This window comes from Pongo abelii, chromosome 5 (assembly GCF_028885655.2).
Source record: "Pongo abelii isolate AG06213 chromosome 5, NHGRI_mPonAbe1-v2.0_pri, whole genome shotgun sequence".
NCBI lineage: Eukaryota > Metazoa > Chordata > Mammalia > Primates > Hominidae > Pongo > Pongo abelii.
In genome coordinates this window covers 70,309,508-70,334,813 of record NC_071990.2, presented here as the reverse complement: position 1 = coordinate 70,334,813, position 25,306 = coordinate 70,309,508, and the positions used below count along the sequence as shown (strand labels likewise).

Below are 25,306 nucleotides of genomic sequence, written 5' to 3'. Positions count from 1 at the left end.
TTTTGATACCTTGAAACATTCTGTGTGTCTGTATTTTCCCTTCTCATTTTGGGCGGCTCGGTGAGAATTAGTGAAATTCTTGAGTTTTTATTTGAAACTGGACTATTTGCTGACTCTCAAAAGTAGAACTGAAAAAATTTTTGAAAACATTTTCCTGATCAACTCTAGACAGTAGTTTTTCATAAAGTTATTACTGAATTCAGGTGCCTAGTCAAAGATAAGTTTAAGTATTTAAGAATTAATTCTTCAAACTTCATGCCACGATTGTAAATGTAGTCAGAGTAAAAAGGATGCCAACACGTGGTTTAGGTCTATTCCAAGCTTGTTAGTAAGGATGAATGTACAAGTTGACATTGTTTTCCATGATGAATGCTAATGTGTACTAATATTTACAATGTGCATTTGAAATTCCTAAATGAATATATGCATTCTCTAACTTTCTCTACTTCCACCTCAAATATTTTGAAACCTCTAATTATGGACTTGGCTTCTAAGGTATAATTATTTGGAAACTCCACATATTAACGATTGCTAACATTTTTCTTAAAAACAGAAGGTGCCCAGGCTTTTCTGTGAGCAGGCAGTCATTGCTAGTTTCTTTATTTTTGTTTTAGTTACCCTTCTAACTTTCTCTGCCTTCTTATGGCAGGGGTATATTATAATGCCTGTGTTGTTTCTGTTGACCTTTCTTTCAACATATGGCATTATTATTAATTTTAGCTAGATAATTTGTTTCTAGCTTTTTTCTAAAGTAATTAACTTTTTAGATAACAGAAAAGAACCTTTTAGGGTACAGCTGGAAGTGCTGTCTTTAACAGTCTTTGATAGTTGGCCAATAACATTGGATGTGGATATACATGAAATATACTGATCCAATGGGAAAAAAAAAAGAAATTGACACTAATATGAATAAATATTCTTCCTTTTATACAACATGTAAAAATAAAAAAATTAGTTAATATTAAGATATGTCATGAAAACATTTAATGTTTTGGTGTTTGTTCATATCTTACTCCTGTTCTCTAATTATGAATATCTTTATGGCCTGTTATTAGATGTCTGGGCTAAACTCTACTGCTCCCTCATTCCTATTTTCAAATGGTGGGAATTGTATCTTAGAACTTTGTGCTCTTTATTGAACCTTCAATATGTTTATTTACTTAATATTTACTAAGTATGTAGTGTGTGCCTGACAATTGTAGGTACTGGAGATTAATCATTAAGGCAAATGAGGTTGCTTTTCTCATGGAGCTTAGTCTGCAAGGCCAGATCAATACTCAACAAATAAAATAAGGTAACTTTATAGTGATAAATTCTATGAGGAAATATAACAGATTGATATGAGAGTCTAGTCAGGTTATGAGTGTTTTGGAGAGGGGGATAGGAAGGCAAAACTGCTGAGGTTTCTTGCCACGATACCTGGATGCGGAGCCAATCTAGTAAAGAGCCAGAGGGAGAGAGCCTTTAGGGAGAAGCAGCAGCAAATATAGAGGCCTTTAGGCCAGGATGAACTTGGCTTATTTGGCTGACATGTATTGTTGAGGGTTTTGCTTTGGTAAAAGCTGAGATCCAGAATAAGGCAGGAGCCAGATTGTTCATGACTTTTAAGTCATATTAATAAGTTTAGATTTTCTCCTAACTGCAATATGAAGTTAATGAAGGTAAAAGATAAAGGTGACTTGGGCTAGAGTGGTGCTAGTGGAGAAAAATGATTAAAATTGGCATGTATTTTAGAGGTAGAGCTGCTGGGATCTGCTGATAGATTAGATATAGGGGAACAGGTGAAAGAAAAAGAAAATTGGAGCAGCGATGCCTAGGCTTTTGTATACCTTAGAGAAATAGGGAAACCTAGAGGAATAAGAGGGCATGTGCATGTGCACGGGCAAGTGAGGGGGTGTAGAGAAAAGAGTTATAGTTCAGACAGTCTACCTTTAAAGTGTGTACTGTACTATCTATCCAGGTGGAGGTGTTAAGTAGGGAGTTGAAGCTCTGTGAAGAGCTTAGGGCTGGAGTGAAGTATTTGGGAAGCAACATATGGATGATATCTACAGTTATGGACTGACTAGGAGCTGGGAAGACTGAGTAGTTAGAGAAGCCTTGACATTGGACCGAGGACTGGAGTTCTCTATCGTGTAGAAGGTCAGCTGAAGGGGAGAATCTGCAACCTGAGAGATAAGAAAAACAGAAGAGGGAGGCTTTATGGAAATCAGAATAATGTGTTTCAGGAAGAAAGAATGATAGCTTTTTTCAGTGGTGTTGAGAGGTGAAGTGAATGGGGTAGAGAAGTGACTGGTGGCTTTGGTCAGTGGTGACCATGAAGAATAATTTCAGCAGAACAGTAGGGTGGTTAGGTTGACTGGGTTAGATATGGACAGAGAAGTAAGGAAGAAGTGATAGGGAATGCTGACAACTTTTCCGGAAGTTTTTGTTCTCTACGAAAGTGAGAAGCGGAGTTAATGGAGGTGTTTTTATTTGTGGTGTTTGTGTATCTCTTTGTGTTTGATAGTTACTAGAATTTGTATACTTTAGAATTCAGTACAGTGAGAGAAATTTTTGAGGGGAGAGAAGGTATCATTGCAGGTGCAGTTTCCTCCAGAAGGGTGAGTGAAAGTGAAAGGGTTGGGTGTAATAGAAGTATGGGTACTTCAGAGGAAAGAAGGTCTAGAATTTGGATACAAATGGAGATATGTTTTAGATTTAATAGTAAGTTGAGTGAGCTCCTGTCTTGGGGCTGCAAATTATTTTAGAGACCTCTAAGTCAGTATTTCTCAATCATGGACATTTTGCCTTGGATAATTCTTTGTTATGGGGGCCTGCCCTGTGAAATGTAGGTGTTTAGTGGTGTCCTTGACCTCTTACCTCCTAGATTCCTGTAGTATACTGACTCTGCCCACCATGTCTCCGGACATTGTCAAATGCCCCATGGGGATCAAAATGGCTCCTGAATGAGAGCCACCATTTTTATGGTGAAGTTATCAGGTAAAAGTGAGGAGAATCATTTTGGAGTTTTGGGTTATGCAGCAGGTTTCAAAAGTCAACTTGAAAAATGGGGAATGGAATTTACATATGCGACCAATTACATTCTTGTTCTGTGGAATTCATATCCTTGTCTTCTGAAATATTCTTCTTTAATATTCTTTATTTAGTTCTTGATTGTCTCACATTCTTTTGTGTCCTAAATGACTCTGAAGTTTCTTTTAGTTTCTACTTTGAGAGGCAATAGTTTATAAAACATATCAGGGTCATAGTGGTTCCCAAAATTAGAAGGAAAGTTTTACAAACTAAGCTCTCTTGACAATACATCAAGTATCTTGGAGGCAAGAGAGTATGTAAAAGCCAAATACACACTAACGGTACTTGAGTGATGTTGTATATCTTACACATATTTGTAGCTTTAAAATAGTAACAGCAATACTCTTGTTGCCACAAGAACTGCTTAGGCAAAAGATCCTTATGGAGTAAAAGATGCTAAATTTCAATGATTCTTTTGCTTCAAGTTAACCTTCAGACTTTGTATTTTTAATGTTTTTTTTTTGAGATTGGGATTTTGTCCGATGTTAAACTAATTTTTAAGTGATTCTCAGTGGAGACATTACTACCTCCTGGGGCTGTCTTGGAAATTGGTGGGAAGTTTGTATAACATTTAAGAAGTAAAAAAAAGATAGTTGTCATTATTCTCTGGCCCATTGATACATTGTTCTTAATTTGCTCATCTTCAAAATCCTTTTAGTCCAGGCACGGTGGCTCACACCTATAAACCTAGAGGCTGAGGCAGGCAGATCACTTGAGTCCAGGAGTTCAAGACCAGCCTGGGCAACATGGTGAAACCCAGTCTCTACAAAAAATAAAAAAATTAGCTGGGTGTGGTGGCATGCACCTGTGGTCTCAGCTACTTGGTAGCCTGAAGGTGGGAGGATCACCTGAGCCTGGGAAGGTCTAGGTTGCAGTGAGCCATGATCATGCCACTGCACTACAGCCTGGGTGACAGAGTGAGACACTGTCTCAAAAACAAAACCAAACCCACAAAAATACTTTTAAACTTCTGTTTTGATACAGAAGTAATCACTAAAGAAGCGCAGCTCTTAGGAGTTGAAGCTTTGATTATGTACATATTCATTTGGATACTTGAATCATTGATGAAAAAATTTTCAGTCATTGCACAGAATTCTCCCCAGTGCTTTCCCATCCTATGTGGTAAGTGCTACTTACATTTTCTTTTCATTTTTTCTATAATATGTTTGGATATTTCTTTCATTACATTTTTTAGACAAAGATTACATGTGTTAAAACTTTTGGTTGTGATTTGTTCTGTTTCCTCCTACTCAAAAGTACTTCATAGATATCTATCTATGCTAGTTATATAGGTCTCATTGTTTTTAATGTCAACATGTTATTCTATGTTACGCATGTACAGTAGTAAATTTTACTATTTCTATTCTGGCATTTAGATTGTCTCCAGTTTCATTTTTCTTTTAAAAAATATTTTAAACGACCCTACACCGAATATTGTTGGGTAAAGGACTCTTGGCCAAAAACCAATAAATGTTACTTTATTTTTAACTTTAGTACAGGCTCTAATTTACCCTGATAAGGGTCAGCAAGTGCTCAGGTTCTTTTGTAACTACATTAGGCAAAGAGAGAAACTCTCCCAAAGTGCAGGTGCTTTAGTAGAGGCATATAACCTCTTAGTCTTTTCTCTCTCTCTCTCTCTTTTTTTTTTTTCTTGAGACAGAGTCTTGCTCTGTTGCTCAGGCTAGAGTGTAGTGGCATGATCTTGGCTCGCTGCAACCTCTGCCTCCCAAGTTAAAGCAATTCTCGTTCCTCATCCTTCCAAGAAGCTGGGATTATAGGTGTGTACTACCATGCCAGGTCTCAAACTCCTGACCTCAAGCAATCCACCTGCCTCAGCCTCCTAGAGTGCTGGGATTACAGATGTAAGCCACCGCACCTGGCCTCTTAAGAATGGTCTTGCAGGTAGAATAAACACCTTGGACTTGGGTGCCAAAGAATATGAGCTGAGTAGGTACAAGTGGTTCACTGAATGCTAGGACATACCAATTGCTGAACACCTGGAGACTTTGGGTCTCTTAGTCCAATGAGTGATGGAATTTGGTACAGCTCCTGCTGTGTGGGAAAGGAAGGGCCCATTTGGGCTAGCTTATCGCTTTGTAAGAGCTCCTGAGGTAATTTGTTGGACAAGTAGTATTGTCCAATGAATAAAATATCTATGTACTAATATCCATCCTAATTTGTGTGAATATTTTTAGGATCGATTCAATAAAGAATGTCTACATGGTAGACTATCTTACTGTGTAGCAGATGGCTTTCCCTCCACATTTTGACATTACTGGATGTTATTGTTTTAAATTTTGCCAATAGGTAGGTGAAAGGTTATATAATAGTAGATTTTCACGTTTTATTAGTAAAGGATAGTAATTGGGAAATTCCTCCTTGTTGGTCTTTTTCAAATTTATTTCTGGCCCTAGCTTGTTTTGTCAGATGATTTTTAGAATCAATATGTTAATATACTCTACCTCCTAGCAAAATGGGATTTCGATTGGTTATATATATTAATTTTAAGATTAATTTGGATGGCAGTTGGTATTTACAATCTTTACATGTGGGAACAGGTGACTTTCCATTTATTAAATTTGTGATATCCTGTGATTTATTTTTTTATATGGTTAACATAAATGTTTCTATTTGGCCTATTAAGGGTTTGTTTCTATTCCTTATTACTATTGGGAACATATTGTTTTTATTGTGCTTTGGATATCAAGGTTTTGCCTTTGTAGAAGTAAGTTTGGATTTTCTGCATTTTTTTTTATATTTTAGGCATTTATCAGCAAATTTATAGCTACTCATTGCTAGAGGTGTTTATGGGCAAAAAAAGGAGAAAAGAAAAGAAAAATGCTTAATTATCTTAAGAGAATTAAATATTGATGCCCTTTTTTAGGAGCATTCATAGGATGTTGACACTGACTTGAGCTCTTTAAGTGTTTATAAAACATTGACCTGGATTCTGAATTTTGCTTTATACTTAATAGCAGTGATAAGTCCTTTAGATTCTCCACATTTAATTTTTCACATGCACAGAATTTAGAGTATAGGCCAAAAGGCTTGACATTGTACCTTAGTTCTGACATAATAGGGTATAGATTTTTTTTTTTCTATTGGAAAAGATTAATTTGAATTATATTTTCTAAGCTTAGTAATTCGAACAACACTTGTGTGGGATGAATGCAAAGGAGATTAGACTGATTTTTCCTGTAGGTTTTAAAAAAATGTATAATATGCTCAAATATGTTCTTTTTGAAGTACTAATTAGGTTTGTTACTCTCTGCATAAAATTCATCACTGTTTTCCATTGCCCTTAGGACAAAGTCCAAAATACTCAGCATGACTCACAAGCCTCTGACATATATGTCCGTCTCTTCCCTCTCTCCACCTGCTTTCTCTTACCTTTCCAAAAGCTCAATTGAATCTATATTTAGCTTCTTGAAGTTTTTTTCAAACGTTCTGTGTATGTTCTTTACTCCCTTCTTTCCTTCCTACTATTTTCTCTGTTTTCCTGAGATCATTCTCCCTCCTTTCAGGTCTCAGTTTAGTCATTTTTGAGAAGCCATTCCTGATCTTCAGTCTGAGTTAGGTGCCTTTTGTCTTTGTGTTTTCCCAGAACTGTGTTGTCTTATCTCAGCATTTACATACTGAAATTTGTCTATTGTCTGTCTCTCACTTATTGAAGACATAGATTGTTTTTATTTGAGTGGATAGATTTTGGAAGTGATATTCAGTCATATTAAAACTTGACTCTTAATTGTTAGGCAAATGGATGTTTCATTAATATTTCTATTGTTTCCTTTTATCCTAGGACTGGGCTAATGCTAATGTCAGCAGACAGATTGAGGACACTGTATTATATGGTTACTATAGTAAGTATCTTTCAGTTTCTTTCCCTATTTGGACTGCTAACCAAAATATTGATACGGCTCCAATGAGTGGAGAACCCCAGGTTCTTCCTCTTGGGTCGAATTAGAAAAAAATGACATGGACACACGTGGAGTAGTTTTAAGGAGCAGGGAGTTTAATAGGCAAGAAAGAAGCGGGAAGAAAGAAATAAGAAGCTCTCCTGTACAGAGACAGAGGGAGGGGAGCTCCAAAGCCAAGAGAGGGAACCCCACCTTCCACAGATACCAGTCAGGTATATGAAGAGGCTGGAGGTGGCAGTGTTTGATTTGCATAGGGCTCAGGGGATTGGTTTGACCAGGCATGTCATCCATATAGCCTGCAAAAAAAAAAAAAAAAAAAAGGACCCTCCCACCCTAGCCTTTTAATATGCAAATACAGGGTGCCATGATCTTCTACACAGGTGGGGATATGTGGGGACAGCCATGTCACCAGGAACATGTGGGGCAAGGGCAAGAAGAAGAGTGCGGGTTTGGGTGGACCCAGTTTCTAATGGCTTGCATTTGCATATCGAAGGTTGCCGGCCTGGCTCTAGAGCCAGGGAAGAAACTTTTCTGGAGATGCTTTAAAAGATGAAAACTTCCTAAGGACCCTTTTCCTCTCTATCTGCCTACAATAATTTCTTAATAACTCCTACAATATAAAGCTACATATAAACTTTTAATTTTGAAACCACATATGAGATTTCTGTTTTCTACAACAGGAATAAATATTCATTCTCAAAATCCTGAAACTTCTTGAAGCTACTTTGCTTCATTTAGATTCACTTTGTAACACTTCTTTGTAGCAGTTCAATCAAGTTACTTTAAATCTCACCTCTCCTTTTATCATTACCAATTTCCCACTCCTGTTTTCTTGATTTTAAATTTCAATTTTCTAAAAATTTTTTCTAAGTATTGCCATTAGTAGACTGCAGTCTCCGGGGAATTTGTACTATCAACTTTATTCTCCACAGAGTCATTTTAATCCCGGACTTATGGTTGCTTGGCTCCTCCTCCTTCCCTCCCTCAAACATCCTTCTCAGTATTAGATTATAAAAGCTTTATAATAATACAAAAGCTAAATGTTTCCAGAATTTTCTCTTTGAATAAACATGAAACTTGTGTTTTATTAAAAAAGTGTCATTGTTGAGTTAGGAGAGGGATGTCATTTTTTTCAGCAATAAAGATGCTGAATAAGATTTCAGTAGGCCATTAAATGGGAAACTGAAAAAAATCTACAAAAGTTTCTATGGATGGGATATGTTTTCGAGTTCCATTGAATTGTGTTTTTTTTTTTTTTTTTGAGACTGAGTCTTGCCCTGTTGCCAAGGCTGGAGTGCAGTGGCACAGTCTCGGCTCACTGCAGCCTCTGCCTCATGGGTTCAAGCGATTCTCCTGCCTCGGCCTCCCGAGTAGCTGGGATTACAGGCACACACCATCACGCCCAGCTAACTTTTGTATTTTCAGTAGAGACGGGGTTTCACCATGTTGGCCAGGCTGGTCTTTAACTCCTGACCTAGTGATCCGCCCATCCTGGCCTCCCGAAGTGCTGGGATTACAGGTGTGAGCCACCGTGCCCGTCCCCATTGAATTTTAATTCAGCTGCTTTGCTCCTTTGCCTTTATCCTAATCTAAAATCTGTAGGCCCTATGAAATTTTATTTCTTTCAGGTAGATTTTAGAATTTATGAAATTTCAAAATATAATTTATTATTTCTGATGAATATATTAAATATAATAAAATACAATTTTGACCTATTAAGTTAAAAGTTTTGAAATAGAGCTATATTAAGTAGAATGTTGCCTTTTTAGTATAAATAGAATATAAATACTTCTACACAAAGTTTTAGAGGGGGAGGTCTGTCACCTGTATGACACTAAAGTGTAGTGATTCTGTAGAACATATGATAAGCCAATTTATACGTTAGTGAAGTCAAGGTCTGTGAACTGTATCTTATCGTTGAACCTAGAGGCCATTGGACTAATCCTTTGTAACTAAGTTCGCAAAAGACTTGTAAACTGGAATGTTAATTCATGCAGCCTTTTTCACTTTGTTCCATGGAGAGAATTAAGCCCACAGAAAAGAATTTTAGTAAGTATTTTTCTTAGTCCTCCCAAAGATAGTGTGTCCTCAATCCACTCAAGGATAATGTGCCCTTAGTATCATTTTAAATGCCTGGGTAATAAGTTAATCATTACGAACAGTAGATGTCTTGTAATGTCTTAATCATTACAAGCCTTAAGATGTCAAACTTAAGGCCTGATTTCTTATATAACTTAATTTATAGTGAGAAATATAATTGCTTTGAATAGGATTGTTGAGACACTGATCTAGGAAAAAAATTTGTTTAAAAAGCCAGATTATGAATTGAAAAATTTGTTTTCTGACCATGGAATCAAAACAAGAAAATTTAATTGGATAGTATGAATGGTTAGTGGTATAATATTAGTCATCTCCATCTCAGCTATGGCTAATAGGCCTTTGGCTCTGACCCAGAGGTGACCTACAGCTAGGACCCTGAAAGGATTCCACAGCTTTGAAGGTAGTTACTATCCTGAAGCTCAGCTGTTTCTTTTGAAATGCTAGATACTATCTAACTGCCCTAATAGGAAACATCTAATTTGTCTTCTCCTGGATTTTGAGGACTATACAGAGTTCAAATAGAAAACACAGTTTTTATCCATCTCTTCTGTCAGAGGCTAAGTTCGTCTAATCCTTCCTATTCCTCCTAATATATCAACATATTTTCATGATCTAACCTTGCCAGGCACTGTGTAAGACTTTTACATTCAAAATCTTATCTAGTTTTCATGAATGCCCTCTCTCCCTTTTTTTTTTTTGTATTTTCTACCTTTCACAGATGAAGAAATTGATGTGGAGAGATGTTGAAGATCACTTTGTCAGTAAATGGCATAGCCCAAAGTAGTTCTTATTTCCTCAGCTGTAGCTTCTTACTGTTAAGTGACCTGCCTTTTGATAAATAGTACTGGGGATGTTACTTATAAGAATAATTAGCAGCACTGAACTCCCAAGAGCAGCTTCAGAAATCATCTGGGGCCCTTTTTTTTTTTTTTTTTTTTTTTTTTTGCGACAGAGTCTTGCTGTGTTGCGCAGGCTGAAGTGCAGTGGTGCAGTCTCGGCTCACTGCAACCTCCGCCTCCTGGGTTCAAGCAATTCTCCTGCCTCACCCTCCCTACTAGCTGGGATTATAGGCACATGTCATCACACCCAGATAATTTTTTGTATTTTTAGTAGAGACAAAGTTTCACCATGTTGGCCAGGCTGGTCTCGAACTCCTGACCTCAGGTGATCCTCCTGCCTCAGCCTCCCAAAGTGCTGGGATTACAAATGTGAGCCACTCATTGTGCCTGGACCCCTTTTTTAATTTTTTTGAGACCGAGCCTCCCTCTGTTGTCCAGGCTGGAGTGTAGTGGCACAATTTCGGCTCACTGCAACCTTCACCTCCCAGGTTTAAGTGATTCTCTTGCCTCAGCCTTCCGAGTAGCTGGGATTACAAGTGTTCGCCACCATGCTCAGTTAATTTTTGTATTTTTAGTAGAGATGTGGTTTTGCCATGTTGGTCAGGCTAGTCTCGAACTCCTGACCTCAAGCGATCTGCCCGCCTCAAAGTGCTGGGATTACAGGCGTGAGCCACTGCGCCTGCCCACTGGGGACATTTTAAATAATACAGAATGGTAGATTGTATCCAGAGAGATTCTAATTTACTTTGTTGTGATAGGCAGCCTGTGAATCTATTACTAAAAAGTTAATGGTGCTGATTCTGATTTTAGCACAGCCAAGTTTAGAAACCAGTGGCCTAAGTGAGTGGCTTTTCTAAAGATGTCTCATGTGCATGTGCAATGAGATAAAGGTTTGAGGGATAAGGCGGCTAAGCATTGACTCCATGGGACCTACTTATGCTTTAATTGTCTTTTATGTTCGGGTTCCATGTGTGTTTTCAAAAGAAGAGCTTTCTGTTAACAGATCATGTGATAATCTCTTTTCTAGAATATTAAGATTAATGTTTAGATGCTTAATTCATGATAACTTTGAGTAAACTGTATACGTATTTTCCTTCATAGAGTTACTAATGCAGGGTTTTTTCTGTATGTGTCAAGTTTTCTTAGGTACCAGTTTAGGTGCTAGTTTAGATGCTAGTTAGTTTTTCATAGAAGACAAACTGATCAAAAAGGTTTAAACTCTTAAAACTCCTAAAGAAGTTTTAGTCATCTTCCTCAATGAAATTGTTTAGGAGTGTTAACTACTTTCAAACTACTGATTCAAATTTATAGTCTCACTGCTTTTTCATGCTCCATGACATTGAAATCTATTGGCCCATTTGCACTTTGAATGGATCTTTTGTCCATTTGTCAAATGCCAAATAAGGCAGTTGATATTATGCCTTATTCATTTGGAAACTATTTGTTCAGTGAATAATATAGGTCTTCTGAATGTTGACACATATCATTATACATTGAAGAAACCACATTTGTTAATATCGCCATTATTCTTATCAGAAAAGTATATATTGAGAAGCTGTAAAACTCAAAGATAGATTCAAGTTTTCCAACATTCTAATTTTCTCTTGAAAGCTTCAGTTTTATCATTGGTAACAAATACTGTCACTTATTTCATTTCATGTGACAGTCTCACTGTTCATTTTTGAGAAAGCCTGTCTAATAATCAAATCTGGATAACCATTGCTTATCTGTCAGTTGTTCTTTCAAGTAAAAATGATGTTCTTTGAAAAAAAAGTGGCTAGTGTAGCTCACAACTCAAAGAGTGCAGACAAAACTGAGATGTTGTGAGACACAAGTATAGCATGGTTTATGTGTATTTCCTGTCAGAATATTAAAAGGATATATATGCAAATGTGGACACTAGAATTTTTACTGCTTCAAAAGGGACTTTTGTGAATAAAAGGCTCAAATCTCCTTCCTCCCTGAAGAATACAATGACTGCTAGTATAATTTGAGTCTACTATCTTAATTCCTGTAAAGGGGCAGCAGTTTTATCCACTGTTGTTTTTGCACCATTAGTTTAACTGTAAACATGGTGGAAAGACACATAACATCTTAGTATCATTATGCAAATAGTTTTGATGTTGTGAATACCCTGAAAGGATCTCTGCAAATCCTAGGGTCTGGAAACCACATTTTTAAGGATCTTCTGTTATATTAATGGAATTTGGGGTGTTTTGTTCTGAGAAGCTGGCAGAAATCAGGCTGCCTGCTGCTTCTCCTTGTGAGCACTCCCCAGCTGTTGATTAGTTATTAATAATCCTCATTAACTGAAGCTACTTACAAAGCAGATTCAGTTTCCTGGAGCTTGTTGAAGTATGAGAGGGTAAAGTTGTTCATTTTCATCCTATTCCCTGCACACCTAAGGACTCTGTGATCGGGAGACTCCCTCATCTGGGAAGGTTATGCCCGCCCCAGAAACTTTAAGGATTCGTACCTTTTATTTCTTTTGAATGTTTTATTTAGTTCTTCATCTTTTCCTTCCCTCCTTTCTTCCTTCCTTCCTTCCTTCCATCTCACTGTATTTTGGGCAGGAGTGCGGTGGCATGATCATAGCTCACTGTAAACTTGAACTCCTTGGGCTCAAGCAGTGCTCCCACCTTGGCCTCTCAAAGTATTGGGATTACAGGCATAAGCCACCACACTCAGCCTACTCTTTTCTTTTATAAAACTGCCCTTGTGTGAGTTTTGAGTTCTGAGTTTTGTTTAATTTCGTATTTAGACCTGCTATGCAGGCTTAGCAGTGACTTCTGAGTTCTGTTTAATTTCATATTTAAGCCTGCTATGCAGTCCTTTTATCCCTTATGTTGTCTGTGTTTTAGCCTTTTATCTAAATTGTTTTTATTTCAAATTTATTTTTATCTTTATATTTGGCCTCTCCCTATTTCTACAACCCCTGCATGCATGCAAAAGTAAGAAGTGAGAAAAAACATTAAGTAAAAGGAAATTCATGTAAAAGAAATTAATGAAAGGCAGGGGGTAAATGAGTTAAAACTATCCCAAACCCTAAGCAGGAATTATTTGAGGCTATTTTTGTTCAGTTCTTCTGTAATTGGCCTATCAATTCCTCATGTTATTAGCCTGTTCTCCCACTGCTAATAAAGACATACCCAAGACTGGGTAATTTATAAAGAAAAAGAGGTTTAATGGACTCACAGTTCCACATGGCTGGGGAGGCTTCATAATCATGGTGGAAGGCGAAGAGGAGCAAAGTCACATCTAACATGGTGGCAGGCAAGAGCATGTGCAGGGGAACTCCCCTTTATGTAAAACCATCAGATCTCGTGAGACTTATTCACTGTCATGAGAATGGCATGGGAAATACCCGTCCCCATGATTCCCTTACTTTCCACCGGGTCCCTCCCATGACACATGGGGATTATTACAATTCAAGGTGAGATTTAAGTGGGGACAGAGCCACTTAAATGGGGACAGAGCCAAACCATATCATCCACATAGACTTTCTTCTCTTGACACTGGTTTTCAGGCTATCATCTTGTGTGCAGATGTAAATTGAATCATGTAGTTCATAATGTTTTGTGTTTGGCTTCTTTAGTGTGTAACATATTTGAAACATCTATATTGATGCAGGCAACAGTACTCTGTTGATTCTTATTACTATATTAACATACCATAGTTTATCCATGCTAGTGTTGATGAAAAACGGGGTTGTTGACAATATTTGGTCTTTTCAAATGCAGCTGTTAAGAAGATATTATATATGTACATTTAAAAGATTTTTACTGCATTGTTTTCCATTGTATGGATATTCATAGTCAAAAATCCCAGTTTATTAGGTGTTCAATAAAATTTTTTTTTGCTGTTAAACAATTTTGTAGTAAAAATAGGAGTGAGTCAAAGTGTACACATATTTAGATGAATTAAGTTATGGAACTAAGGGGGAATAAGATGGACCGGGAAGATTTTCAGTTCCAGTTTCTATGCCAGACTTTTAGAGCACCTAAGAGAGTTTTTTGGAAGTTTCTCTTAATTCCCTATTGATTAGGTGCTGATAATTTGTATCTGGAAACTTTTTTGTGTATTTTGAACTTAGGTTTATCTTAGTGTGTTTTGTGCTGTTAAAATGGAATACTCAAAACTTGGTAATTTGTAAGGAACAGAAATTTATTGGCTCGTAGTTCTGGAGGCTGGGAGATTCAAGATGAAGGAACTGGCATCTGATAAGGGCCTTCCTGCTGTCATCCCGTGGCAGAAGGGCAACAGAGGCACACACATCCTTTTATAATGAACCCACTCAGATGATAATGACATTAATCCACTCATGAACCGTCACCCTTGCTACCCAAACACCTTCCATTAGGCCCTACCTCCCAAAACTACCATATTGGCTAGTGATCATGAACTTTGAGGGACACATTCAAATCGCAGTAGGGTTTACAACTCCTAGAATCTAACTTGAGAAGAGTACGTGAGACCTTTGAAGTTGACTTCTTTGTGATTTCTCCACCTGTGAAATGGTGATAAAGTAGTACCTACTTCATAATGTTAGGAGTGTGAGACATGTGATTAGTGCTAAATAGGTGTTATTTACTGCTGTTTATTCAAATCAGATAAGAGAACAAGAGAAATTTTCTCTGTTAGTGCAATGATATAGGAAAGTTAATATTGAAAGAACTGACTAATTTCTCATCAAATTTCAATTTTCTTGACACTATTGTTTTGAAAACATCTCTAATAATATATTTCAGTGCTTTTCCAGACAAGATAGAAAGACTGAGACTAATTATGAGATTTGTTTGATTCAAAATCCTTTTTATAAAATCTTGTTTGATAAGATACAGTTGTGTCCTGTCTTCTGCCCCTTTTCCCCCTTTTTAAAAGAAAGTATTCTTAATTAAAGGTGATGTTTTCTAAGTGGTTTCTGTTAAGTTTGCTCAGGAGATTATCTAGATAATCTCTAGAGACCTAGTAGCCTAAGAATTTGTTTCCAGTTGGAAATACTAAGAAAGCAAGTGATCTTTTGGACTTATAACTAGTGTGACTTGTACTTTTTGTCTCTAAATGAACTGGTGATTTGTCACATTAATATCATAAACCTTCCTTCACACTCCAGATTTTGGAGACTGAGACATATGTTCTTGGTTTTTCTTCTTATGTTCTTGGTTGTGCCTTTTGAGTTTCCTTTGTTGGTTCGTTCTCTTTTTTCTGACCTTTTAAAATATTTGTATGTCCCAAGGGTTAATCCTTGAACCTGTTCTGTTTCAGTTAATCGTTTGGCGATTTTATACCATTGCTTCCTTCTAAATATCACCTATATGCCCAATTCCCCGTTTCGAATCTTTGTGTAGACCTCTCTGGAACTTCACAATCCTATGTCCAACCGTTATAGAACTCTCTACCAAAAAATCAAAGACATCTCAAATTTAACATTTCTAAAGCAACTGACCTTTAATCTGTCATACAGTAGGTTTTTTTCTTGTAGTGGATAGCAACAAGAAGGATAGAGTTTCTCAGGCTGAAAACCTTAGAGTCATCCTTGAATCTTTACTTTTTCATATTTTGTGTCAAATATGGCAGAAAATTCCCTTGTGCTTGATTTTCAAAATTTATCTAGAATCTGACCACTTCTCACTACCTTTTTTTTTCTGGCTATCATCCTGTCTAAGACACCATTGTCTCTTTTGGGGTTATCACAGGAGTCTGTCTTTTCTACCCTTGTTTTATTCACAATATAGCAGTCAGAGTGATTCTTTAAAAAATGACACTTCTGTTCTTTATCTGCTTAAAACCCTGAAGTAGCTTCCCATGTAATTCACAGGAAATGACAAAGTCATTACTGAAGCCTGCAGGGCCTTATGTGATCTGACATTCTTCCCCACCCCACAAACTTCTTTGTCCTCATCTACTATTTTGCTGTGCTAGGCAAACTCTCATGATGGCCCACAATGCTGTCCACCTCCTAATATTCATGCCCTTATGTAATTCCCTCCTTTTGAGTGTGTGCTGGACCTAGAAATTTACGTCTGCCAAAGAGAATGTGGCTAAAATGACGCTGATGGGATGTCACTTCTGAGATTAGGTAGAAGACTTTGTCTTGCTTGTACTCCTTGGCTTTTTCTCTTGCCTGCTTATATTAAGCAAGCTGCCAGTTTGTGTACTGCCTTATGGAGTTCCTGCCACATAGCAAGGAACTGATAGCGGCCTCCAGCCAACAGCTAGTGAGGAACTGAATCCTGCCAAAAACCCAGTGAGTGAACCTGGAAGCAGGTTCTTCCCCAGTCAAGCTTTGGGATAACGGCTGCATTGGCTAACATCTTGATTGCAGCCTTGGGAGAAATTATGAGCTTGGGGACCTAGCTAAACTGTGCTCATATTCTTGACTCATAGAATCTGTCAGTAAATGTTTTTTTAAACCACTAAGTTTTGAGTAGCCTCTTACATGGTAATAGATAACTAGTACATCTCTCCATCACTGTTATATTAATGTTGTTATTAATGTTCCTTGAACATTGCAGTTTCACTCCTACCTTAGACCCTTTGCTTTATGTTCCCTTTGCTTAGAATGCTTTTCTTCCAGTTATTTACTTGACTAATTTAGCTCCTTTAGCCTTTAAATCTTTGCTTACATGTTACCTGTGAATGAGGCCTACCTTCAATCTCTGGCTCATTTTATCCTAGTCTATTTTTTTTTCTTTACAGCCTTTAATTACATTCTGATGCATTATGTAATTTAGTTATGTTTATTGTTTGTATCCCCCTGCTAGAATTTATACTGTGCTAGGGCAGGAATCTTTATCTCTTTTGGTCCTTGATGTGTTTTAAGCACAAAGAACAGGTATTGGCACATAGTAGGTACTCAAATATTTGTGAAATTCATGAATTTTTTATTTTCTATGTAATTTAGGGAAACTCACTTGAATTTCTTACTTTGTTAATGAGAGAGAATAATGTGTACTTCCGTGTTGTTAAGATTGGGTGAGTGGGGTGGGATTTCAGCCATGGCCAAGTGTGAAAATTGGCAGATTCTCTCACCAGAAAACAAATATGAAGTTGGACAAAACTGAACAGAAAACAACAGCTTCAGTTCTTTAGCAATCAATGAAAGACATACAACAGTCTGAGAAGTGTTTATGCTTAAAAACTGCTAAGGGACAGTGGTAGTTTCTTGTATTTCAGCCTAGGGCTGTTATGTTTCCCTACCCCCAAATTCCAGCTTGCTTATTGCAGAAGATCTGCCAGGGCAGGGTGGGTCCAGGGAGGACCTACAGCTGTACTGCTGTATCAGAAGGGGACTCACTCAGTTGGGTGGTGCTCACTTCTAGTGCTCTTGTTTATGGAAGTGACAATCTTGGAGTCAGGTGAGTGGAGAGGACCCAGGATTCTACTAGCATGGGACTGTGGTCATAATTGGGACAAGCATATGTCTGGCTGAAGCTGCATACATGTGTATTGGAGACTGGAGAGGGCCCAACCTAGTCATGTACTCCTGGCTGCCCTAGAGGCTCTACACATGTGTGTAGGAGACCAGAAAGGAAAAGCCAGGGGCAATTGGCCTGAACTTTTAATACACTCTCCTACCAATATGCAGGTTCATTGGCAAGGGCTGGAAGTCTTATTGGCTTGAGTTGTTTGAGCAAAGTTTCTTTCTGGTTATTGTCTGATTATTAAGCTATGTAGACACAGGAGCAATCCCTAGGAAGCCAGACTTAAAAACAGTAATTTAAATAAATACATATATTTTTGAGTTGGGATAAAAATTAAAAAAAAAAAAACTAAAAAAATAGTTAAAAAAAATAGAGACATCAGCAGTTGCACACTGTATGGAAAACAGATTTTACAGACTTAACCCTGCCAAATAAGTGAACGAAGGAATTAAAGAGGCAACCTTCAGGAGCAAAAAACACAATACAAAGTTGCTACAACATATTGTCTAACATGTCCGGTTTCAATAAAATTATAAAATATGCAAAGAAATAGGAAAACATGAACAATGCTAAGGAAAACAGCATATAGTAGAAACAGTATTTCTAGATGTTAGATTTAGCAGACAAAGACTTCAAAGCAGCTATTGTAAATCAGTTTAAAGCAGCAAAGTAAGCTAAGAATGAAAATAAAGTGTGACAAATAGAGATGTTCAAAAAGGAGATAGAAATGATTTTAAAAATAACAAAATGAAAATTCTGAGATTGAAGAATATAGTAACTGATGTGAAAAATTTACTAGAGGGTCTTATCAGAGGTTTGACATGACAGAAGAAAGAAGCAGTGAATTTCAAAGGTAGATGATCTAATTGAAGATCAGAGAGGAAAGATTAAAGAGAAATCAGTAGAGCCACAGAGATCTGTGGGTCAGCATCAAGTTTACCTATGTATGTGTGATGGGAATCTCAGAATGAAAAGAGAAAGAAGAGGGCAGGAAAAAAAGTTTGAAGAAATTATGGCCAAAAAGCAATCTACCCATCTAAGAAGCTCAGTGAAGCCCAAGTAGGAAAAACAGAGATACAGACCTGGACAAATCATTGTTAAATTATTAAAAGCCAAAGACAAAAATTTAAAAGCAGCCAAAAAATCACATAACAGCATCTTTTTGATTAGTGACTAACTTCTAATGTGAAATAGTGGACACCAGAGGGCACTAAAATGAAAAGGAAAAAAAAATAAAGATTTCTGTGTCCTCTAAAATCGTCTAAAAATGAAGGTGGAATAGGACATTCCAAGATAAAACCTGAGAAAATTCATTTCAAGAATCCCTTTCTGACAAGAATGCTAAAGGAAGTCTTTAAGGATGAAAAGAAATGACACTAGGCAGTAAACCAAATTCATAGGAAGAAAGAAATCAGAAATTATAATGGTTAATGTTTAATATAAAGGCACTATATTTTTTCTCCTTTTCTTACCTTTGTAAAAGATTTAAGATTGTATAAAGCAATAATTATAACACTGTAAATGTTGGATTTAGGGTTTATAATATATAGACATAAAATATATGATGAGAATGGCACAAAGAAAAAGAAGTATTAGAGCTATTTTGGAGCAAGTTTTTAAAAAAAATATATTTTGCCTGTATTGTGTGACTATTAATTGAAGGTAAATTGTGATAAATTAAGGTATGTAGGATAATCCCCATAGCAACCACTAAGAAAATGACTCAAAAATATACTTATTTTATGTATCTATAAATATCTATAAAATAAGGAATTGGTAATGTAGAAACTAACTTTTAATACAAAATAAGGTAGTAAAGGAGAAGCCTGGAACAACAAAAAAGACATAATAAAGTATAAAATGGCAAATGTAATTACAGTCATATCAATAATTGTTATATTATGTGTAAGTAGTCTAAATACCCCCAATCAAATGAGATTGTCATAGTGGATCAACAAATGAAGATTCGTCAATGTGTTGTCTATAAGAGAAACACCTTAGATTCAGGGACACAAATAGTATATGGTTAAAGAAAAGGTTAGAAAAAGATGCCATGCAAATAGTAATTCTGACAGCTGAAATGACTATATTAATATCAAATAAAATAGACTTTAAGACAATGGACATTTCATAATGATAAAATGGTTAATCATTAAAATGACAGAAAAGTTATAATTCTATATGCACCTATTAACAGCTTTAAAATACACAAATTCAAAATGGGCAGAACTGATAGGCAGAATAGATAATTCAACAATATTAGTTGGAAATTTGAGTAACCAACTCTTTACTGGTTAGGAAATAATTGTTTTCTGATAGAACAGTTAGAAAATCAGTGAAGGTTAAGAAGATGTAAACAACAATATTGATGAACTTAAAAATATAGAAAATTGTATCCCAATGGATGCAGAACACAATTGACTTAAAGCACACGGAGAACATTCTTCAGTATAGACTATATGATAGGTTATAAAATAATTATCAGTAAATTTAAAAGGATTAAAAATCATACAAAGTGCATTTTCCAATCATAATGTAATTAAATTAGAAACCAGCAATGGAAAAAAATCTTGGCAATCCACAAGTATTTGGCATTTTAACCACATACTTCTAAATAACCCATGGATCAAGATGAAATCACAAGGTAGACTGGAGAATATTTTGAACAGAATGAAAATAAAAATGTAACATATCAAAATTTACGGGATATAGCTCAAGCAGAGCTCAGAGGATAATTTGCAGCTTTAAACCCGTCTGTTAAAAAAGAATTCTCAACTACCTAAACTTCTACCTTAGGAAAACAGAAAAAGAAGAGCAAACTGAACTTTAAACAAGCAGAAGAAAAATAAAGGTTAGAGCAGACACCAATGAAATAGAAAACTGAAAAACAGTAAAGAAAATTCAAACCAAAGTAGGTTCTTTGAAAAAAAAGAAATCAGCAAATCTTTAGCCAGACTTAGGGCATCAGGAAAGGGGGAGAAAAAGAGAAAAAGGATATAAATTATTAAAATAAGGATGAAAGAAGTGGCATTACCAACTTCGCAGAAATTAAAAGAGTTACAAAGGAATGTTGAGTAACTTTATACCAACAAATTAGATGAAGTGGATAAATTCCTAGACAATTTTCCAATTGAAGCAATTACTATAACTGATTTAAGAAGAAATAGCACTGTAGCAAGCATAGAAGTTGAATTATTTATTTAAACTATTCCCACAAAGAGAACCCCATACCTAGATTTCGTCACATAAGAAATATGTGAAGAATTTCACATATTATGTATTTAAATAATTATACCAATTATATATTTAAATAAGATTTAAATATATAAATATATAAATTTAAATAAGATTTAAATATAAATTTAAATATTAAATATTTAATTTCTATTTATGTATTATAAATAGAAATTATACCAATCCTTTATCAACCTTTTTAGGAAATAGAGGATGAAGGAACACTTCCCAGTTCACTTGAGGCCATTATTTCCTTCATACCAAAATCATATAAAGACATCACAAGAAAGGGAAACTGTGGACTAATATCCCTCATGAATGTAGACACAGAATTCTTAAAATTTTAGGAAACTGAATCCAGTGTCATATAAAAAGAATTACGTAGTATGACAAAAGTGAATTCATCCCAGAAAAGTAAGGTTGTTTTAATATCCAGAAATTAGTTTACTTAACATACATGTTAGCATGTTAGGACATGCTATGTTAGGACAGAAATGAATGATCATCTCAATAGATGCAAAAAAAATTCCAGTATCGATCATCGATTAAAAATTATCAGCAAAGTAGATACAGAGGAGAACTTCCCAAGCTGACAAAGGACATCTATGAAAAGCCTGCAGCTACATTATACTTAGTGGTGAAAGACTGAATACTTTTTTTCTGAGATTAGGAGCAAGATAACTATGTCTGCTCTCAACACTGCTATTTAACTAACATTGTACTGGTGATTCTAGCCAGTGTGATAAGTCTGAGTAAATAAATAAATAATTAAATGAATAAATTTACTTAATTTTTATTGTTTAGTTATTTAAATATTTACTTAAGTAAATACATCCAAACTGGAAAAGAATTATTACTGTCTTACTTTCATAGGTGATATAAGATTCTATAGGTAGAAAATTTCAGGGAACCTATATATGGACAAATACAACCAGTAAGTAAGGTTAGCAGGATCACAAGTATAAGATTGATATGAAAACTAGAAACAGACAATTCAGATGAACTGAAAAAAGCAATTCCAATCAGACACCATCAAAAAGGGTGAAAAAAGTACTTCACATTTAACAAAAAAGCATAAGATTTCTACACTGAAAACTACAGAAAAATTGCTGATAGAAATTAAAGAAGATTTAAATAAACAATTCCATATTATGGGGTTGAAAACACAATGCTGTAAAGATGTAATTATGTCAGTTTTCTCTCAAACTGACCTATAAGTTGAATGCAGCCTCTATTAAAGTCACACAGACTTTTAAAAATATTTTTGAAAAACTGACAAGCCAATCCTAAAATTTACGTGGAAGTCAACAAGATTTACAGTAGCCAAAAAACATTTTGGAAAAGAAAAATGACATTAGAGAATTACATCCTCAGATCTCAAAACATAATATAAAACTCAGTAAACAAGACTATATAGTATTGCAGATGGTCAGGCATATAGAGCAATGCAATAAAATTCAGAGTCCAAAAATAAACCTTTATATTCATGGTCAATTGATTTTCAATAGCTGTGCCAATTCAGTTTAATTCCATTCAATTAAAAAAATTTTTGCTGGGAAAAATTGGACTATTATATGCAAAAAATGAGTTTTTTTTGAGCCTTACCTTATACCATGCTCAAAAATCAATCATAGACCTAAGCTGTAAAAGTATAATACTTTTAGAAGAAATTAAGGGAGGGTGGGCATGGTGGCTCACTCCTGTAATCCCAGCACTTGGGGAGGCCGAGGCTGGCAGATCACTTGAGGTCAGGAGTTCAAGACCAGCCTGGCCAACATGGTGAAACCCTGTCTCTACTAAAAATACAAAAATTAGCTGGACGTGGTGGCAGGCTCCTGTAATCCCAGCTATGTGGGGAGTCTGAGGCAGGAGAATCTCTTGAACCCAGGAGGCAGAGGTTGCAGTAAGCCAGGATCACGCCACTGTACTCCAGCCTGGGTCACACAGCAAGACTCCGTCTCAAATTAAAAAAAAAAAAAGAAAAGAAATTAAGGAATACAATCTTGGTGACCTTAAGTTAGAAAAAGAGTTCTTAAATATGACACCAAAAGCATAATTCATAGGAGAAACCTTAATAAGTTATACTTCATCAATATTAAATCTTTGTCTTTCAAAAGACACAATTAAAACAAAAATAAGTATAAGCCACAGACAAGCCAAACGTATTTGTAAATCATGTATAAATCATAAAAGGCTTATATTCAGAATGTATCTTACTAATCATTAATAAAACCATTCAATTAAAAAATAAGCAAAAATTTGAATAGGCATTTCATCAGGGAAGATTTATGAATGGCTTACAAACCCATAGAAAGATCTTCAACATCATTAATGATTAGGGAAATGTAAATTACGTTTTCAATGAGATATACCAGCACATCAGCTAGAATGCTGTCTTACTAGTTAAGGCTGCTATAACAAAATGTAGGGTGGGAGTCTTAACAAACATGTATTTCTCATAGTTCTGGAGCTGGCAGATTTGATTTGTAATGAAGGCCTTCTTCCATGCTTATAGATAGCTAGCTACCTTCTCGCAGTGTCCTCACATGGCATAGAGAGAGAAAGTGAGGTAACGATCAAGCGCATGTACTCTGGTCTCTTTCTCTTCTTATAAGGACACTAATGCCATCACAGGGGCCCTAACATCATGCCCTCATCTGAACCTAATTACCTCCCAAAGGCCTCATCTCCAAGTACTATCACATTGGGGTTAGGGCTTCAACATATGAATTCTGGGGGGACAAACTTACTGCATAACATTCCACTCCTGGCAGCCCAGAATCCATGTCCATTTCCTATGCAAAATACTTTTATTCCATCCTAACAGCCCCAAGAATCTTAAATTGTTGCAGCATCAACTCTAAAGTACAAAGTCTCGTCTAAATATTTTCTAAATCAGATATGTGTGTGACCACAAGTAAAATTTATCCTGAGTCATAATTCTCTGACTGTGAACCTCTAAAACCAGATAAGTTATTTGCTTTTAAAATATAATGGCAGTACAGGTATAGGATAGACATTCTAAGGGAAAATTCAGAAGGAAAAAAGCGTTTCAATAAAGTAAAAAACCTAGCAATGCAGACACTATTAGAATTATAAGATAGCTCAAAAATAGTTTTCTTTGGTTTGACGCTATGCCTTCAGGACCCACTGTGGTGATGGTCCTGCCTCTACCATTCTTCGGGGTAGTGTTAAACCTCAAGGCTCTGATGGGTAGGAGTTGTACCCACAAGTCTTCAAGGCAGCTATTCTCTGACATGTTGAAACCTAGACAATCCCCTCCCACCCCCTTTGAAATGAGGATGCAGCCTTGATCTCTTAATCACCTTTGGGGACATTCTTTTTATGTCTTGTAGAGTAGTACATTTTCATAGCCAAACAACTTTGTGATCTGGTCCTGTAGGATCCAAGAAGCCTATCAACCTTCCTTCATTTCATCCCATTTTCCTCCCCTTCAGTTCAAACTGGCAGTGTTTCTGCTGGGATGGCTGATAAGGTTCTTCTTGGTTCATATCTTCACTAATCTGCTTATCAAATTCACCCTTAGTGTTCTCTTCAAAACAAGCTTTTCCATTTTTTTTTGCAATGTGGATAGGCTGAAAATTTTCCAGATCTTCAAGTTCTGGCTCATTTTGCTTAACAATTCCTTTTTTTTTTCTTTTTTCATTTTATTCTAAACAGTCAGGAGGAATCAAGCCACTTCTTCAACACTTTGCTTAGGAATCTCCTTAGGTAAATATTCAGTTTCATCACTGGCAAACTTTGCCTTCCACAAAACACTAGAACACAGTTCCCAAGTTCTTTGCTATTTTATAACATTACTTTAAAAAAAATTGTCCAGTGGCATGTTCCAAAGTGACCTCCATATTTTTAGATATGTGTTAGGACAGCAGCCCACTTCTCAGTACCAAAATCTGTCTTCTAGTCAGTTTGGGCTTCTCTAACAAAATACCACGTACTGGGTGACCTAATCAATAAACATTTATTTCTCACAATTCTGGAAGCTAGGAAGTCCAAGTTGAAGGTCTCAACAACTTCAATCCTGGCGGAGACCCTTTTCCTGGCTTGTAGATGGCCACCTTCTTGCTGTGTCCTTACATGGCAGAGACAGAGAATGAACTCTGGTCTCTCTTCCTCTTCTTCTAAGGACACCAGTCCCATGATGGGATCCCACTTTGTGCCTTCATTTAATCCTAATTACCCCCCAAAGACCCCACCTCCAAATACTATCACACTGGGAGTTAGGGTTTCAACACATGGATTTTACGGGGATACCAACATTCAGTCTGTAACAGGCTGTAGTAAGAAACACAGACAATACCCAAGTGCTGCCATGTATATAGAGAAACTAGAATCTTTGAATGATGCTATTGGGAATGTAATATGGGGTAGTTGTTTTGGAAAAACAGTTTGTAACTTCCTTTTTTGTTGTTGTTTGGTAGAGACAGGGTCTCTACTGTGTTGTCCAGGCTGGTCTTGAACTCCTAGCTTCAAGTTATCCTCTTGTCTCGGCCACACAAAGGGCTGTGATTACAGGCATGAGCCACCACACCCAGCCATTTGTAACTTCTTTAAAAAGTGAAATTTCCTATATGGTCCAGCAGTTCCACTCCTAGGAATTTACCCAATAGGAATGAATGCAATGTCTAGGCAAAGATGTTCATAGTAGCAGTTTTTATAGTAGTCCCATACTGGAAAGTATTCAAATCTCCAACAACTG

The 25,306-nt window shown here is 36.3% G+C and overlaps 1 protein-coding gene across 1 annotated transcript in view; it reads left to right on the top strand.

Moving 5' to 3' along the window:
* Window positions 1-25,306, top strand: part of LMBRD1 (LMBR1 domain containing 1) — a 128,372-nt gene that overhangs the window by 9,687 nt on the left and 93,379 nt on the right. The window contains exon 3 of the mRNA XM_024248421.3: window positions 6,872-6,932. Within this exon, the coding sequence (XP_024104189.1) occupies window positions 6,872-6,932 (61 nt within the window). The remainder of the gene's footprint in view (window positions 1-6,871; window positions 6,933-25,306) is intronic.